At 54.8% G+C, this 19126-nt stretch overlaps 1 protein-coding gene across 4 annotated transcripts; it reads left to right on the forward strand.

Annotated features, from left to right (window-relative positions):
• Positions 1 to 5015: 5015 nt before the first annotated feature.
• Positions 5016 to 17755, forward strand: SPRY3 (sprouty RTK signaling antagonist 3). Of its 4 annotated transcripts, XM_071813386.1 has the most exons (3): positions 5050 to 5103; positions 6721 to 7133; positions 10826 to 17755. In XM_071813386.1, exon 3 carries the CDS (start codon positions 10873 to 10875, stop codon positions 11791 to 11793), a length of 921 nt encoding a protein of 306 aa, XP_071669487.1. In that variant the 5' UTR covers positions 5050 to 5103; positions 6721 to 7133; positions 10826 to 10872; the 3' UTR covers positions 11794 to 17755. The 4 variants fall into 4 exon arrangements, with proteins under 4 accessions (XP_065702340.1, XP_071669487.1, XP_065702339.1 ...); XM_065846268.2 differs by lacking the exon at positions 6721 to 7133 and having other exon boundaries at positions 5016 to 5103; XM_065846267.2 differs by lacking the exon at positions 5050 to 5103 and having other exon boundaries at positions 6631 to 6738.
• Positions 17756 to 19126: the final 1371 nt, after the last annotated feature.

The raw sequence follows: 19126 nt of genomic DNA on the forward strand, positions 1-19126 counted from the left end.
TGAGGTGCTGGGGTGTCTGGAGAAGCAGAGCAAGGGATGCTCTGAGGTGGCAGGGATGGACCCACTCCTGGCTGATTTGGGCAGCTGGGCCAAGGCGAAAAAGCGTCTATTGATGAACCTTCGCTCCATCCTAATAGCAGCAGAGCCCAGACCAGCTGCAGACTCTGTTGGGGCTCAACTTTGCTAGGAGCGGAGAGAGACGGAAGATTTGGGACTGGGACAGGGAGGGTGCATGCACCTAGCAGGGAAGGTCTCTGCATGGGTTGGATATTCCAAACCACGGGATTTTGGGCCATCAGGCTGGGCTGGAGTCAAGAGGAGCATGGGAAGGTGTTAAATTTGTGTTGTCTTTAACAAAGCTGGGAGGAGGGGATAGGTGCATTGGCTATAAATACCTCCTATAAATACCTGCGAGGTGGCGGTGCTAATGAAGGGAGGGAATTGTTAGCAGCCCCTCAGAGAGGGGGGCCAGCAGCAGCGGTGGCTCCCAGGGCTCAGGGGAGGGACGCGGTTTTTAGGCTAGGTGACATTTTCAGGAGAGCCCTCTTGGAGGTGACTGTGGCTGAGGGCTGGCGCTGGCCTCTACAGGTGGGACAGCTTCATGCCATGACCCTCTGGGTCCAATCTGGAGGTGTACCCCGGGTTCTCTGTGTGTGAGCATCGGGCACCAAAGCCAAGCATTCGCCTTTGGTGGAGATGATGCCATGGGGGTTGCAGCTTGGCTGGCTCTGTCCTCGTTCTGTCTGCGGTTTCGCACCTTCCTAGGGTGCAGCGCATGGTCCCTCCCTTTGGGGTGCTCTGATGTGCATCCAGGAGCGGGGTTGGGCTCTGGAGGGATGCTGGAGGCATCTCAAACCCTTGCTGCCTGCTTGGCCTCCCAAAATCCTGGGTCTGTGTGCAGGATGCTGCTTTTGGGTAGGAGTTGAACCCAGCCCTCTGCTTCCCCAGCCCCACTGCGGTGACATCTCCGCTCTGGTCTCTGCAAGCCGGGACTAGATGGGAGAGGACACCTGGGCAGCAGGAAATGAGGGATGGCAAAGGGGGGAAGAAAGGGATGATGGAAGGGAGTGGAGCAAGCAATGGAGCAAAGTGTGGGGAGAAAGCAAGGTCTGAGCCTTGCTGAGGTTTATTAAAGTTTAACAGAAAAGAAACCCTGGTTTGCGTGGAGGGGACCAGCTATTTTTAGCTGTGGGTAGGATGTCAGCTCTGAAAATAGCCTGCTACCAGATCCTAATGAAATCCTCTCTCTTTGGCTCTCACCCGGAGCGAGTTTGGAGGGGGAGGATCGCTGTCACACCCGCAGCCGAGGAGCTCCTGACATTCACCATGACTCGCCTTATTTTTTTTATCTTTCCCCCTCCGTTTTCTCCTATTCTTCGCTGGCTCTGCCTTACGCCGAGCAGAGGAGTCACCAGCCAAAAAAGTGAATGCGGGGGTGATGCTGCTTAGCTACGGCCAAATCCCAGGCAACATGTGACTAGACTGGCAATTTAATACCAAGCCTTTCTCCCCTGCGCTCGCGTGCGCTCAAGTTAAAGTGACATTGAAACGGGAACTCAAAGTGCTGAAGGCGAAGAGATTGTGGGGAGCTGCCTCGCTTCCCTCTGCCTTCTTCCATGGGGAATGAGTTTTGCTCAGTGGGGCAGGGGAAGGCTTGTTCTGGAGTGGGAAGAGTGGTACCTGGGCGTGGGAGGATGCTCAGGTCTGGGCTTGGACGGGGACAAGAGGTGGAAGATCTGCTGTTGGGTGCATGGGCCGGCTGGTCTGTGGAGAGCTGAGCACATCTGGGCTCATCACCTGCAGGAGGGATACCTGATACAAGTGGTAGAGCTTGGTCTGGGACCTCTGGAAAGCCCAAAGAAGATCTGGAATAGTAGCTGGTGACTGCTCCTAGAAAAGATCAGCGTGGTGGAGAAGCATCACTGTGAGCGTGAGACATAGGAACCAGGGAGAGAATTGACCCTGAGGACTTGGGGACAGAAGAGACGGCTGTGGGAGCATCGTGTCACCATCAAGCCAGCGGCTGAATGTGCCACATAGACACAGGTTAGATGAAACCACGTGTTCTGCGAATGCAGAGTCAGACCTGGCAAGAGGAAGTGGTGCTCCACGGGCTTTTTGGGGACATTCAGGGTCCGGAGGGTGCAAACCATTTGGTACTTGATTCCCTGGTGGGTGTAGCAATGGGTTTTGGGCTGGAAAACACACATCACCCACCCATGGCACCCTGCACAGAGCTCCCGCTTTGGCTCACCAAGCCAGCCTGCTCCTAAAGGGAATGAGAAGCCTTCAGCTCTGCACCCTTCATCTGCTGATGGATGGGTCCCAGGCAGCTGGCTGGCTGGTACGGTGTGAGGGATCCAGCTCCCAGACCTTGTACCACTGGCAGAATGTGTGCACAGGCATCTACCAGTCCTTCCAGGGAGCTGGAAGATGGAGTTGACAATTTCCCAGTGAGGAAATGCTTGTGTTGACAGATCCCCCAATATCTCTACAACCAACGCACCGTCTGGCTTTCCCTGCCCTGCTCAGGTTCCCGAGGGGCTCAGGGTCGGGGTCGCTGTGTCACACACTTTGAGCAGCACTTGCTGCTTTAATCATGTCTTTGCTCTGTTTTCTCTGCTGGTAGGGCAATGTGGATTTTTGTAGGGGACCTCGAGGGGACAAACCTGTTTTCTGTAGAAGAAAACCTGCTGTGGAAGCACAGGGAGCTCGTTGATGCACTGGGATGCCGTGAACTTTGCCCAGCACTTGGCATTTGCTATACACAATGGAACATGGGGAAAAATAAATACATATATATGTGTATATATATATATATATTTGCTTTTCTGCTTGTGCTCCTGCTGGGTTCACACATCAGGTACCTGGGCGCTGTGCTGGTTGCTCTCCCTGGAGATGGCATCTCCAGCCTTGCTGCCGTCCATGCGAGGATGGAACCATCTGCATCAATGAGTCAGCAGGACCCACTTAACACTTCTCCAGCAGGATCTACTCCTCCTGACAGAATGGGCAGCTTCTGGTGAGCTCCGTCAGCGTGTTACAATCTCAGCTCATTAAAGGGATGCATCCTGAGCTCTTTATTGATGTTTTATGCTGCCTGGCTCCATCTTCAGAGAAAAACTCACATTGCAGTCAATGACTACACCTCCGCGGTGCTGCAGGCTGAGTGAGGAGCTCAGATTCTGGCTGGCCCGGTGGGTTGGGCTCAGCTCAGATTGCTGTGAAGCTGCATCGCTGCGAACAGTGGGGTTTTACACCAAAGTGACCAAGAGATGTCCTGGGGTCAGAATTCTTGCAGGGCATTTTCCTTCCAGAGACTAGGGAAGGCTGAAAAGGAAAACACAAGGAAGGGCTGGATTTTTTTCCTACTTGCTTATCCCTCTTTGCTGGGCAAAGGAACTGTGTGGTATAGAAGGCAAATGATGTTTTCTTTCCCCAAAGCTGCTGTCTGTTCAGCTTGAGCCCAGTGGGGTGGATGTACCTGTCCCCCTCCCGCTCCCAAAGCGTGTGTTGGGAGGCACATGGCCCTCCGCCCTAGGAGGATCGCAGTCTTTTAATAAGTTCCCCAGCGCTTGCTATTCCTTCTGAAAATCTAGTGGCACTGTCTGCCTTCAAGTGGCTTTTACATAATACAGACTGTCAGGCTAGATGAACATCACGGTCCCTTCTGGCCCTAAAATCTGTGAATCTAAAAATTAGAGGGCACCAGGACCTCATTGTTTCTGGCTGATTTAATCAGGGGAATCGCATGTTCTCTTTATCCTCTCCTTTCTTTTTTTCCTTCTCCTCCCCCCCACCTTGCATCATCTTTAACTGAAGACGAGTTTTCCCTCCCCCTGTGCCCAGCCTTGGCTAATAGCATCAGAAGAGATCAGACATCTTCAGCCTTGTTCTGGGATATTCTCCTCTCCGCTGCCCACTTCCAGACTGATTCACAGCAATTACTGTTCGACTGTCTGCACAGGCAGGACTAGAGGTGGTCAGGCTTGGAGGCGGCTGGTCAACGTGCCGAGAAAACAGCGCCAAGCAATCCTGGTTGTTTTCAAATTGCATCTAAGTTCTTCAGACTCCACGTTTAGCTCTTTCGGTTTTGTGAACATGTGTGTGTATCTAGAGAAACACTTTTGGAGGAGGGGAAAGAAGGCGAGTAGCTCCTCACCTTTTTTAAGGTGTTTGGGATGTGCAGGGGGAGTGGAAAGAGCAAAGCTGGGAGGAATTGCTGGTGACCTGCGGGGACTGCCAGGGTGAGGGTCCCCCAAGGCAGAGATCCGCGACAGGCACTGAGAGCTCACTGAGAGGGCTCAGCTGGAGCTGGGAACATGGGGATGCACTGCTGCCATCTCGATGTCTGCAAGTCCGTGCTATCAGCTGTCCTGGGCAGGAGACATGCTGGCAGCATCTAAAATAAGGGCAAAGAATGGGACTCCTGGGAGCTGCTTCATCCCCCATCCCTTTGGACAGGACCCCAAGGGGTTAAAAGGTGGTGGATCCAAACTGGGAGGAGGAGTGAAATCAGTGCAAAAGGCCAGTTAAGAGGAGCTGGGATCAGCTGCAGGTAGCGGCTGGGAGAGAGCAGAGGCAGCGGTGAGTGCGTGGGGCACAGTGTGAGCTGTCACAGCGCTGGGGGGGATGTGAAATCCCCCTGTCAGGGCAGCTGCTCACTCCCACAGACCCTGCACAGTGAGAGATTATAATAAATCTGAGAGTCTCACACCTTCACACATGGCTCATATCATAGCTGTGCACTGTCAGGGGATCATATCCTTCTTACGACAGTCAAAAAGCCTCTGACAACCTGCTGGAGGTTCTGTCCCAGACCCCTTCCTTTGGGAGCAGCTCTGAACTTTTCTGCTTTGCGAATGCGTTTGCGTTCCCAGCGCTCCTCTTCGGAGATGCTGCGGTCACTAACTCACCAGGAGGCTGCTATTCTCCCTCTGCTTCCCACCCTCCCACTTGTCTCAGGATCTGCATTCATGCCTTTTTGGCCCTCCCTCGGCAGCGGGTGAGGAATAAAGCAGCGCTGGCTGAGCACGACACAGGCTGCTGCGCTGGGGATGCTGTGAGCCAGCGGAGGGAAGCCTGAATCACCAGCACCTCAAGGTGGGAGTGATAGATTTGGGCTGGGAGAAAGGGAGGACAGCACACGTGCTTTTAGGAGTCAGGTGCTCACAGCCAGCTGGCGGTCGCTGGGAATTGGGCAATTCAGATCCTTTCTGCGCCTTTAAAGAGGGAGCTGAGAGCGATGGGGAGAAGAGGAGGGGCTCATGGGAGCACGGAGGGATGCAGCAGTAAGGCTCTGAGCCATATCTGAGGCTGAAGGATGCTGTCGGGGACTCATTCCTCTTGGAGAAAGCCCTCTTGGAGGAGCATCTCCGGTGGGATCCTATGGAGATGGAGAAACACTCAGCCTAGAAATGCCTAAGAACGAGCCTGGAAAGGCGCAGCTGGGACAGTAGTGTCACTGGCCCCTCCTGAGGAGGACTCCAGTGCTTCTGCTGGCATCAGCTGGGAGGGAGCCAATGAGGTCAGTGGGATCATCCTGGTTTATTCCCATCTGTTAGGGCAACAAGCGGCAGAGCTGGTTTTATCACTTGTATTCAGGTTCCTTTTCTTCTTTTCCACTCCCCCCCCGCCTGCTCTCGCACCCAGACCCTGCACTGCCCATTGGCAGCGAACACCAGCACAGCATGGCTGAGCTGCAAGGGACTCAGCTCCGATGGCTGAGGGCTTGATCGCTTCAGCTTCACTTCTTGGAGACTGGTTCTCAGCCCTCCAGAAGCTGGTAATGTTGCTTTGCTCATCCAGCAAACACAGAAAGGATGGATGACCAGCCTGGAAGTGTTGAGAGGAATAAAGTGAGAGTGGGAGTTGTGGTGAGGTCCATAGCCAACGTCTAGTGTCCTCAAGCAGAGGACTTGTGTCTTGGGGCTGTAAAACCAGGTCCAGTTTATTTATAAATGAGGCCAAGGGGTATCACAAGGATCCTCGGTGCTCCTGAGAAGTGGTTGTTGCCTTAGAGAAAGCAGCACAAGGCAGGAGCACACAGTGACTCAAAGAAATGCCTGGGACAGGACCTTGAGCCTGAGGTTTTTGTTCTTGGGAGAATGGGATGTGTGTGGACTGGTTCTGTGGATCTCAGTACCAAAAAACCCCTTTCCAGCCTCTCTGCCCTGAGCTTCTTTTACAGGAGCTAATTCAGGTACTAGTTTGGACTTTTTGGTAGTATCGGGGTGGACGACATCTGGGCTCCTACCAGCGCCTCCTGAGATGCCTGGGAGGCAGGGCAAAGGGTGACTGCATCCACTTCACACTGACTTATAGGTCAAGTGATGCACCCAAGGTGACAGAGCCCAATAGTCCATATGGGCCCTTTGCAGCCAAACCCAGGACGGTCCCAACACAACCTGCCCACAGTGTCGGGCTGAACTGAACCCCTCCTACGTGTGATACAGCACGGACCCTGTGACTGGGGCCGGCAGGATGGCCACCAGAGATGTCCCCATGGGGGACGATGGGCTGGGGGGCGGTGGGGCCTCAGGGTGGGCTGTCCTGGTGGGCGCAGGGGGGGAAGCGCAGCCTGAGGCAGACGGAAATGTTTAAGTAGTGCCTGCTGCATCCCGCAGCCCCGGCGCTGCTCTCGGCTCCGTTGCAGTCATTATCTGGGGAGCGGATGCTCAGGGCTCTATGGGGACCGCTAATGGGCCGATTCCATTGCAGCGGGATGACGCCACTGGGGTAAGCGTTAAGAGCTCCAGCTCCGGGAAGGCGAACGGCAGAGAGAGGGAGAGAGAGAGATGCGAATGGGCAGCGATAAATCCCTCCCTCCCTCCCATCCTCCACGCTGCCCCCATTCACAAGGAGCGCCGGGGACCAGCCTGCATTCACAAACCGGAGCCGGGCAGCCCTCCCGGGCTCTCCCTCGCTGCCCCCGCCGGCGGCCCGGCCCGGCCCCGCTCCCGCTCGCCGGGGCGCGGAGCACGGTCCGGCTGCGGGGCCGGGGGGGCGGGCGGTGCCCCGGGTCTATGCCTGCCGCCGGTCGCCCCTGAGCAGCCCCGCTCCGGGCCGCCCGGTGCCCCGGCCGGGCTCGGGGCTCCGCGGGCGGATGGACCGGCGGAGGCGGCGGCGGCGGGGTGAGTCCGCCGGAGCGGTGGCGGGACGGGGAGGGGACACGCGTGGGGTGTGCGCGGCGGGGCTGGGCAGGGGGTCTGCGTGGGCAGCGCGGGGTGGGGCGGGTATAGACACGCGTGGGCTGTTTGCCGAGAGGACGGGGGTCCCTGGACGGGCTGTGAGTGTGCGCTGAAGCTGGGGGTCCATGCTTGTGCGGTGGGGATGGGGTCCGGAACACGCGTCGAGCGGGGCTGAGGCTGGGTGTGGGTCAGAGTCACGCGTGGGCTGTGTGCACAGCGGGGTTGGGATGTCCTGAACACGAAGGGGCTGCATGCACGGCGGTGCTCGGAGGTCCTGGAAATGCGTGGGCCGTGGGCACAGTGGGGCTGGGGGCTGCGGGCCGGATCCGGATCCAAGTCACGCGTGGGCTGTGTTGCAGGGAGGGCTGGAGGAGCCAGCACACGACGGGGCTGGGCACGGGGGGCTGCAGCCCGGCTCCTCACCACGCGTGGGCTGCGGGCAGAGGGGCTGGGGATCAGCCTCCTGCCACCGACCCGCTCCACCCCGCAGCACCCGGGACAGGGTGAGGGGCTCCCTCCGGAGGCAAAAAGCCCTTTTCTCCCACCTGGGAGCCCTGTGCAGCTCATCTCCAGCTTAAAGCCACCTCCACACTGTAAATCATTTGCTTTTACGATCCCTCCTCTGGCCCATTATCACACGAACTTTATGTGTTTGGGGCTGCTGGCGGCCATAAAGCTCGCCCAGTTTCCGGGTGGCATGCCTGCCTGGCAGGCAGGGTGTGAGGAGGAGGAGGCTGAGGACAGGATGCCCTGGTCTCCCCCAGATGGGTAGGTAGGCAGGGAGGGGTGCGGCAGTGCCTTGGGGATGGTCAGACCCTTGGGGGCTGGGATATGCACTGGTTGCAGCCCTGGCATAGGGCTGGAGCAGGGAGGGCTGGGAGGGAATCAGGGACACTGGGCTCCCCCAGAGTGGGGGGAGGGAGCAGGAGCAGGGTCCCAGCTCTGGTCATTCAGTTCCTCTTCTCCCCATCCCTCTGGACTGGAGGACCCTCAGATCCTCTGGCTCATGTACCCTTGGATCCCAGAGGGACCTTTGCCTCCCCTTAGCCGGCAAATCTGGGTCCGTGTCTAAGCCCTGTGCCTGGGGGTTTTGTAGGTCCAGAAGCATTCAGGCCATGGTTCAGTGCTTGGCGTCCTCCCAGGACCCATCTTGCCCAGGATGCTGTGTCAAACCAAACCCTGGACACAGATCCCAAGTGTCCAGGTTGCATTGCACTGCATGGCCTGATTGCCAGCTTCTCTCTCTGTCTGCTGTCCCCACGGCTCTGTTCGTCCTCGTGGTGTCCCCTGTGCATCTCCTCCTTCCTAAGCATGGCTCATGGGTCTCCTCGTGTCTTCTGAGCTGCACAGAGGACTGGGTGTAGCTCTACTGAGTCTGCCCTTTGGCTGTTCTTTATCTCCCACTTTCACTGCCTCCATCACAGTGGGACCCTCTGCTGCCTCGGGTCACCCTCTTCTCCCTTTGGGTCACACCTTGGTTCAAGCCCTACATGAGAACATCACCAGAGACTCTCTGGCTAAGTCCTAATGCCCAAACGCTGCCAAGTCTCAGCACATGGGCTAGAGGGGATGGACACCCAGATGTGAGAAGCTCCTCCCTGGGTTTAAATCAGCATCGTCCCCTGAACAATCCCACCCCAAGATGGGATCTGGGTCATGAGGGATGTGGGAACCTGCTGAGGCTGTTTTCCGCTCCCTCCTGCACTGTCCTAGCTGCAGGCTGAGATGTGTCCTATCTCTTCAGGGGTCCAGGGGGCTTCAGGTCAACAGCCTGTGCTGTAGTAAGACCTTCCAAGGTGAGGAGCTCAGTGGAAGCAGGTAACAGATCACAAGAGGGTGTTTTGCCTCTGTGGCCCATTCTCACCCTGGCAGCATGCTCACAAAACCTTCCCTGGGTCAGCTGTGCCCTCCTAATTTACCTTGGTACTTCTGTTAAACAAATCAGTGTCCAAATCAACTATGGGTGTCCTGGGAGAGCCACTCACTCACCGCCGCATCTCCCTGGCTGGGGTGAGCATCTCACTTGAGATCACATGGAAGGGATGGCAAGTGGGCTCCGTGCACAGGAAAAACCCAAATCTAAGCAGATCAGTTGCCTTTTCTTTCCGGGGAAGGGGGATGGGAGAGACCAGATCTTGCTTGAACAGTCAAAGTAAGTTGCCTTTGCTTTTCCCTGCTCTTCAAGGTCAGCCTAGCTAATGAAAATCAATCTTCCCTCTGCCTCTCTCTGCTGCATGAGCAGATTCTACCTGTGGCCCCTCACCTACTTGAAAGCTGCCGCTGGCCGCCTGGCCTGCTGACCATGTGCAACGCCGGTGGGGAGCTTCCTATTGAAACAGAGTCTTCCTGCGGGCCCGGGCACCGTGACAATATCTGTGTCACTGAGGGATCACTCGTTTGAGCTGCCAGAGGAGAATGGCTTTGTCCTGGGGAAGTTGGCTGTGCACGGAAAGCACGTATCCGATATTGAAATCTGGGCTGGAAGTGCAGGGGGGAAAGCTCTTTGCTGGAGTCTGGCATGCAACGAATGGCTTCTGTGCGCTGTTTTTCTCTCCCTCCCTCCCTCCTAAGGGCCAAGCCCCAGCTTTGTTGCAGACCCACTCCTGCCTGTCCCTTCGCCCAGCCCTGCGGAGGTTTCACCCAGGCGCCAGCGGCAAAGTCTGGCAGCCCGAGGGTTTGGTGATGGTGCTGATGCCATGAGGTCGAACCTGCCTGGGGGTGGGGGGAAGCTGTAGGACACAGGGATCCTCCCTGCCCCATCCCACAGCCCTCAGACGGTCCTGACCTTCCCTCTGGACGAAGCAGGCGCCGCTGCCAGCGCCGCAGACTCGGAAGTGCCATTTCCTGAAAACAACAGCAAACAGCGTGGCAGCCTGGGTGCGAGGAGCAAGATGGGGCTTGCCTGCTGCACAGTCTGCTTTCCCTGCTTTGCCCTGTGTTTGTGCTGGGGCTGTAGAGAAACGTGCCCTTCTCAGTGTTCGTGACGGGGGTAAACGGGTTCCTCGGCTGCTGCTGGGTTGCACATGAGAAAACGGGACACTGCAGTGGGAATCGCTGGGATTTAGGGAGTCTGTGGGCTTGGCCTGTTCCTGACTGCGCGCATGTCTCATTAGTTGAAATTTGTTGCTGATACTGCCTGAAACTATATGTGTTCAGGTGCCGTCCAGCCCTGTGCCCCTGGTATGTACAGTGTATGGTGCTGGGGTGTACTGGGAAGCCCCAAAACAGAGTCTGCTGCTCCAGAGGAGATGCTGTTCCCATTTCTGTCACTCGCTCTGGATAAGTCACAGCTTCACGTTTCCCCTCCTCTAGAGAGGGCCGTCACTTTCCCCTGGGGAAGGACAGGGAGGACAGATGGAGTGGCAAGGGGTGGGAAATCCTCTGGAAGGACGCAAAAATGCTCAAAAGCACAGGTGGGTGCTGCGTCTACCTGTTTCAAGTGACAGATCTTGCAGCACTTGCTATTTGGATATGTCCAGGCTAAGTCTCCCCAGGCACAGAAGTACTTTGAGTCTCATTATTGGAAACTACTTCATTAGGAGTTCTCCAGCCAGTGTTTGCTTCCTGGTTTGTATGGATGGATCCATTATAAAATGTAACACAAATGTTTTCTGTCTTCCTGCCCCATCCTCTAGGAGTTTTAGATGTGCCCTGATGCCGCAGGGTCTCCTCGCTCCTGGAAATGCAGCTCTCTTCCAGTGTGGCTGAACTCAGTTGTGACGAGACGATGGACCCACCTGCTGAGGACTTCCAGCAGGTCCTGTCCATTGACCAAATCCGCTCCATCCGTGCCAGCAACAACTACGTGGAGAGACCAGCTGCCTGCTTCCAGCAAGCCCGCTCCAACCCGTCCCTGTCCCAGCCACCACACAAGCAAGAGTGGTCCCAGGACCGCCTGGTGTCTTCCACCTTCCAGGACCTGCACCGCAGCCACAGCCAACAGCACCAGATGCCACCTTTGCAGCAGCACATGAGCCATTCCAGCACAGCCAGCTCCGTCTCCCAAAGCACCACCGCCTCCGACCAGCGCCTCCTGAGCAGCCTCACGCCCTCCCACTCCGGGCACTCCCTCATCCGGACGCAGCCCAGGGCCGGCGAGCTGAAACCGGAGGAGTCACCGCTGAAGGGGGTGGCGGAGAAGCCCACGCTGCACACCGGCCACCTCTTCATCTGCGAGGAGTGCGGGCGATGCAAGTGTGCCCGCTGCACGGCCGCCCGCAGCCTGCCCTCCTGCTGGCTCTGCAACCAGCGCTGCCTCTGCTCCCCCGAGAGCCTCCTCGACTACGGCACTTGCCTCTGCTGTGTCAAGGGTCTCTTCTACCACTGCTCCACCGATGACGAGGACACCTGCGCTGACGACCCCTGCTCCTGCGGGCCGGGGTCCTGCTGTGCCCGCTGGGCTGCCATGAGCTTCCTCTCTCTCCTCATGCCCTGCCTCTGCTGCTACTTTCCTACTCTGGGGTGCCTCAAACTTTGTCAGCGGGGTTACGACAACCTGAAACGACCCGGCTGCCGCTGCCAGAGCCACACCAATACGGTCTGCAGAAAGATCTCCTCCTCCAGCGGCACACCTTTCCCCAAGACGCTGGATAAGCCGGTATGACCCTCCTGGGGAGGAGAAGCAGGCTTTACTCCTCTTCCTCCTCCTCCTCCTCCTCTCCCCTCCATCCCCCTCCTCTCTCAGCTCCCTCTGCTCTGCAGCGCTCCCCCCTAATCACCATCAGCTCCTGGGAATGACATGGGTGAACTGGTGGTCCCTCAGCCTCTGGGAGCGGGAAGGCAGCCGGATGGCCAGGGGAGCTGGCACCAAGCTGGTGGGAAATTATGGTTTTGCACATGTGGGTGGAGGGACCAGGAGAGGCAGAGGGAGCTGCGGGTGCCCTCCCTGGCTGTGGCCCATGGGAAAGGGCCACCTGGCAGGTCCTTGGGGCTCGCTGTCAGAGGGTTTTAGGAGCTGGCGCTGCCCCATGGTGTGGTCCTTCCCAATGAGGGGAAGAGGCAGGTCAACACATCCCCTCTGCAAGAGTCGACCAGGAGCCAGACCTCCTTCTCTCTCTCTTTATCTGTCTCCAGCACTTCTTGTGGGGGTCCTCTCTACTCTCACACGGCTGTAGGTCCGTTTTCCTCAAGGGGTCGGGATGCGGCAGGGTCCCATTGGTGGCAGTGGCTTCCCTTAGGGCTTGGAAGCTGCTGCGAGAATCAATTGAGCTTCAAAATGAGGTGGCATTGTATTTTTCTGTCTCAAAGAGGAAGGGAAGGTGTGGGAAGCTTTAGAAACCTTCTGGCAGAGGATGGAGCTATTGGAGGCAGCCTAGCCCACTCGCTTCTGCCCGACTGCAGTGAGGGAAAGGTCCCCTATGGGATTTAACTGAGAACAAGAAGCTGGTTTGAAACTGCCGTTCATTTCTCAATGCCTTGAAGGGCTGCCTCCAGGCCACAAACCCTGGGTGGGAGATGCCGCCCAGCTCCATCCCACCACAGAGGAGATGCCACAGGCACTGGCTCTGTGCTTGAGCTCCAAGAGCCCCAGTCTGGTACCTTCCACCAGCACTGAATTCACTTTAGAAAAAATACCCCGAACCCAACTGTCAGCATCTGCCTCTCACACTGCTCTCCCTGCCACCCTGTGCTGGTCCTGGGTGACTCCCCAGCGGGGACTTCTGCAGCGCCTGCTTTGGATTGGAGGGAAACAGAGAGCAGAAGGGGGTGTTGAAAGATGGGAGCCCCACCTTCCCTCCCTGCAGAAGTTGCCTGTGAGTCTTCACCTCGCTTTGCTCGGCCCACCCGTGTGTCACACCAACACCAGCGTCACGCCAGCAGGCAAACCTGCTGGCACTGCTGAAGGGTGTTCTGCAATGGTGGCTGCCTGCGGCAAACCGGAGATGGGTCTGAACTAAACCCCGGGGCTGGGCTGTCTGCAGACCAGGAGGAAACCCGAATCAGGGTCAGGGCTTCATGGTTTACTTGCTGTGATGATAAAAAGCCCGACTCGTTGCTGCGGTTGGGGGAATGTCCAGGACTCAGCCCCATCTCCGCTCGCCAACACACAGCACCAGCTCTCAGTTGTGACTCCGGTGACATCACCCAATCGGTCAGGGAAGTTTGGGGCCGGGATGATGTCCCAGTGCTCGGCTCTGCCTGCCTGTCCCCCCTCCGAAGTGTGTGTCTGTGTTCAGAGGGAAGCAAATGGTTCCCCTGGAGAAATATATGCAACATGTCCCATGGCGTCCTCCACAGCCCTGCCATCCAGGTCTCATCCATCACCTTCCTTCAGCCACCTCTTTATGTAGAGTTCTGTGGATCTATTTTTGTATATATAAATATAACGTTAGGATGGCTAGGTCTATTACTAATAATATTCATGATACTGCTGTGAATGGTGCCAGATGCAAGGTTTGGCTTCCTGGTACACTTGCACATGCTGGAAGGTGACTTCCCAGTCTGTTAATTGCTAATCCTAGGCCTATAGTTCCTGGGTAGTTGGGAGAGGGGTTTACAGGTTGCCCTGGGGGCCTCTGCTTTGCAGAGAGAGGGTCGGGATTAGTGCGGACTGTGGGGTGAGGCAGGACATAGACTCTCATGATGGGATTCTTCTTTCCATACATTTGCTATCTGAAAATTGCAGCTGATCCAAGCTCCCTCTGTTGCTGAGAAAAGCGGTTCCAGAGGGTGATTCATCCCACCTGGAAAACATTATTCATTAAATTATAGTCTGGTGGTGCCTGTCTCCCCTTGACACAAATGGGGCTCAAACACTGAACTCCCAGTTCCTCATGGAAGGGAAGATGAATCCCATCCCTGGTGCAAAGTTTGTGCTGGGGCCACGTAACAGTCATGACCGAAATCCTCAGCCCGATTTCACCTGGAGCCTGAGCGGGGATGTAGAAAGATGCTTCCTCTGACCAAGGGTGGAGAACCCACTTCTGCAAGCTGTGGGGAATTCAGGACGATGCTCTGGGTTATGGTGAAGATCTCCTGGCATTGAAAAGGGAGAGGACCATGTCTGTGTGGTTTGCACATCCTTTGAGGCCAGCTCTGGACCCTGAAATCATTTGGGTTTTAAGGCAATGACCTTCTCGGAGGATGCCCTGTAGGTGTGTGTACCCCCGTAAGATCAGTCCGTGTCTTTGTGGCAGCAGTTATGAAATATATTGCAAACATATTTATCCATATGCCAATAATTGCTTGGCTCCCTACTTCTGAGTGATATTTGGTGGAGAGACTTCCACCAAAAGGCACTCTTCCTTTTGGACACTTGGTTCACTTTTCTATTGGTGCTGATTAAACTCCTTCTTCCCAAAAAAATAGAAAACTTTTTTTTAGGGAAAAAAGGTCCCATTTTCACTGAAGATTTGAGGAACTGTCTCACTTGAATGAGAATGTGAAATAGTTCATTGAAACTTTTTAAAGAAAACTAATGAACAGAATTTTCCAACTTGCTCTACTTCGATTTTTTTCTCCTCCTTTTTAAATGAATCCTCCTTGTAAATTTAGTTACCACCTCTGTATCTTTGCAACTCATTGCTTCCTCTCCTGATGGTGGAATGACTCAACATGAGAAGCTTCATCATTTTCACAGCCTCCAAAGTCATGCAGGCACGGAGTGACCTCCCCCAGGTGTGGGACCTGTAGGATGAGAAGATGGTTGTCCACATATCAGCTCCCCAGAGCCAGTTTTGCTTGGCATTAGCAGAGCGAGGCGGAGACCTGCACTACTATTGCAGCGTATTTACCTTTGGTAATTGGTAGGAGGCCAGGACGCCTGCCAGTAGCCTTCTACTTAATGGGATTTTTCTGGGTCATTGCGGAAGTCCCATTTCTACCAGGGAGTCTTGCCATAGCCTGGGTGCAGGGCTGAGGAGTCCAGCCAGGTCTCTTGAACGTCTTATCTCCAAGAAATGAAAGACCTGCGAGACATATTTTGTGAAATACGGAACATTTAAAAGGGAACTTGAGAGCAGGGGAGCCCCAGATGGGCACTGAGGGCTGTCAGACCAGCACAAGGCTTTGGTTTGACTGTGTTGAGGGCAAAAGGCAAAGCCACATCCTTGCAGTTGTGTGGACTAGAGAAGTTCAGAGCTGTTGGCCCCTACACTGCTCGCAGGGACAGGTGGCTTCATGTGGCTCCCCACTCCATCTGGGGGGGCCTCGATGAGCTCCAATTCCTTGCTCTCCTCAGGAAGGACAGGTTAGGATTTGCCAAAAGCTGTCCAAAGAGGCCAGCTCTGGTTCGCTGATCTCGGGTGTCAGGAAGGCTGTGGCTAGCCTCCAATCATGGTTTTTTTCACATCTTCAAACCAGATCCATCCTGCTCCTTCCCTGTCTCTGGCTGCCAGACAGTTTGGTTTCCCTGCAGAGAGGACTCCAATTTTGGTTGGGGTTGTGAGCCCCTTTCCTGCCCCACCCTGTAATGAGTCAGATAGCATCTGCTCCAGATGTTTGTTTGCAGCTGCTTGTCCTGGCAGTTTGGGTTTCTCTCTGTCCTGACGTGCCTTTTCGGTTTTCTTTTGGGAGAGTCACGTGTTGAGTCCTCTGCTTTCCCTGTGCCCCTGTGATATGACAAGGATGGAGCCACTTTGCAAGGGAACATCTCTCTGTGTTGTGTCCCTATCGGTTGTGGGCTCCTTTGCCAGGAAATGTGCAGGGCCAAAGGAGGAGGAGGCAGGAGCTACCGAGCAGGACCTGAGCTCTCCCTGCTCTGCTCCCCATGCAGGCACCTCCTCTTCCCACCCAGACCAACAAAGCTCCATCCACACTAGAGCTCCTGCTGGTATTTGCTTTCTCCAAGGCCTCCCTTGGTCCAAATCCTCTCCTTCCTGACTGGCAAATGTGATCAGTCCCAGCACTGGTGAGGAGGGGTCACTGTGGACAAAGGTGGAGTTTCCCTCCCATCCCACCCTCCTTGTGGAAGGGCAGAAGTGGTCCTTACGCTGCTGTCCACGCATCCCTGAGAAACATCAGTGCCAGCCAAGTACCTCAAAGAACAGGGGGGAAGCTCTTTGGGACTCTACTCTCAGATTCCCATAGAATCCCATTCAGTTAACTCTTCCTCATTCCCATGTGTGAACCCAGTGGCTGGTGGTCAAGTGTCGTCGACCAAAAGCTGTCAAAGCACAGAATAACAGTTTACGAACAGGTGCTTTAGTGCAATAAGGAGGGATGAGCAGAGGGGTGAGAGGAACTGCTGCAAGGTTTGCATGACTGACCTGCACAGGGAAAGAACACACCATGCCCTGAACTTGCTGTTTCCACCACCCGCTTCGTTAGTTTTCTATCTCTGACCCTTAGGTGTTTCAAGGCTGAAGAAAGCTGGGAGGTCTTCAGATACTGGAAGGTCTAATTTTTATGATCAGCATGTGAGGAAAGTAGATAAGGGATGTGCCTCCACCCCAAAGCCCATTCTTGGTCTTTAATGGGATCCAGTTCAGGCTTGTCTCCTTCAAGAGAAGGCAGCAGAACCCAGACCTGCAGGATGCTTGCAGCAGCTGGAGGCTGCTGGTTGGCATCTGGTCCATGTGGCCAAACCAGAGATGTGGTGTCTTTGGGCTCAGTCTGCTTCAGGGTATTTCTCAGTGAGAACAGGGTTCTCTTGCAAATTCTTTCTCCCAGAGTGCAAGTAGGGAGCTTGAGCAGATGAGATCTGTTGTCCTGCTTGGGGCGATGTTGCAGAAGAATCCCCTGGGGACATAAGCCAGGGAGGCTGAATGGTCCTTTTGCAGGGGGACCGCAGGCAAGAGGGACATTGGATGGGTGGGAAGGGATCACAAGCCTCCATTGGAGTGCCGGCAAGGGGAAGCCATGCGAGGTCTCTTGCTGGGTCTCTCTCCTGCTGCACCTTCCTGCAGCTCCTCAAAGGGCTTCAGCGTGAGCAGGACCAAACCCACCCTGTTGAGCTGGCCTGGGCTTTGGGAGAGGAGGTGTCTCACACCCTCTGTCCCAACAGCAGCACCAGCCAAGAGGTGTGTGGTTGCCCTGGAGCGGTCACAGACCCAACAGAGCCCCTTTCCCCCCTCCCCGTCCCTCTGCCCATCCTTTCCCAGCGGTTCCCTCAGGCCTTCGCGATGCTCTGCAGACAGGCGGTGGCTCCACAGCCTCCTGCCTCCCCAGGTGTCCTCAGCACAAAGTTCTCCTTAGAAGACGGATCAGCCTCAGCTTCAAAGGAGAGTCTCGTACCAAGAACCGAACCCTCTAATTCTCCATTTAATTGGTACAAAGGCATTCTGTACAGTGTATAAAGAGACCCCTCCCCTGGCTGTCTTTATTTGGGTTCCTTTCTATAAGGTATAATATATGTTTATAACCTGATGGCTGTTTTTTGACAATAGTCTTGTACCTTTTAAGGGAAAAAAATAAAAAACCAAAGTATTTATTTGAAAAGTTTATTTTAAAGATAAGAAAAAAAATAACCTATTTATTTTAATGCACCCTCTTCTGTTTGGTTTTCTTCTCTTGCAAAGCTGATAACTGTTACTGAACCACTGCTGAGGTGAAAGAAGTAATTCTATGAGTGGCTTCACAAGCCCACTTAGAGCAACTATTCAATAAAAATATATATTAATTTTGAATGTGATCTCATTCTTGTCTTTGTGACGGCCAGGGTATGACTCAGAGTCCTGCTTCAGCGGGGCTTTCACTGGCTGTGGGGTGCTGGGCGGCTGGGCTTGCGCTGACATGGGCTGAGTGTTGCGGGGTCGCTCTTCACTCCATGGGATCTCCCCTGGTAGCCATCTCCTGACACTTAATAAAACCTCAAAAATCTCAGCGTGTGCTTCCCCGCTGCGGCTGTCCCAGATTCTTGAGGAAGATTAGGCTCCTGTAGCAAAGGGCAGGAGCAAATAGGGAGGGACTGAGGTGAGAAGTCCCTGAGATGTGGGGGATTTCAGTCACCCCCAGACATTTCAACACATTCCCCAAGCTTCTTCCACGGCCAGAAGAGATGGGGTGATGACGCAGGGCAATGGACATCTTCCTCAGGAGGAGCTGCAGTTTGGACACGGTTGTCTCTCCCCACCAGCTGCAGAAGACACCTCAGTGATGTGTTTAGCCCCAAAAGGATTAATCTGAGCCATATCACCAGCAGCTGCTGAACCTGGCTGGTGCCTCTGATCTCTCTGTACATACTACAAGCCAGTGTTTCATGTGCTCCTGCAGGTACAGAACCCAGCAGCTTCTTGGCTTCTGCTCACCTAAAGCTCTTCTTTCACAAAGACAGTGGATCTTCATTCAAGCACTTCCAGAGTGTGAAGATCTTTCACGTAGATTCAGTGGCTAATGAATCCCATGGTTGTGGCACCTCTCCTATTCCCATTTGAATCTGTTTGCTTCAGCTTATAGCACTTGACTCTGGCTGAACATGTTTCCTCCAGCTGCAAGAGTCCTTTCCTTTCGTAGGATGGTTTTGTTAGGCTGGACCTGTGCTCAAGAGCCCTCTCAACCTTTGTGCTTAATTCAAAACATGCATCCTCTGTGTCTCTCACAATAAAGCCTTTCCTCAGGCTGTTTTACTGGTTTTGGAGTCCTGTTTGTACCATTGCTGGTATCAGAGCATGCTTTCCAAAAAATGTTCCAATGCCCCAGCCACAGTGTTCAGTATCTGCCTCAGGGTTGTGGAGTACAGATGTGAGTCCAATCCCTGCTGTGACTCACCTTTCACAGAAGATGACTTCAGGCCTTTTGTCACACTTGGATCTTTTCAGTGCCAAAGTCCCGTTTTCTTGGACACAGCCAACCAGTTTCATTCCTAGAAGCACAGCCTTCTTCAACTACGTTAGAGACCTTTTGATTTGTATAGTACCACCTTCCCAAGCCTTCCCTGTCCTCATCAAGTCATGCCAACAAATCTTGCTGGCATCCGTAGATATTTATCAGCTGTGGTCTTGTAGAGGAAGACTAAAGGAGAGCTCATGAGCTAAGCTGTAATGTCAGATTAGCAGAGA

This window comes from Patagioenas fasciata, chromosome 11, assembly GCF_037038585.1.
Source record: "Patagioenas fasciata isolate bPatFas1 chromosome 11, bPatFas1.hap1, whole genome shotgun sequence".
NCBI classification, from domain to species: Eukaryota; Metazoa; Chordata; class Aves; order Columbiformes; family Columbidae; genus Patagioenas; species Patagioenas fasciata.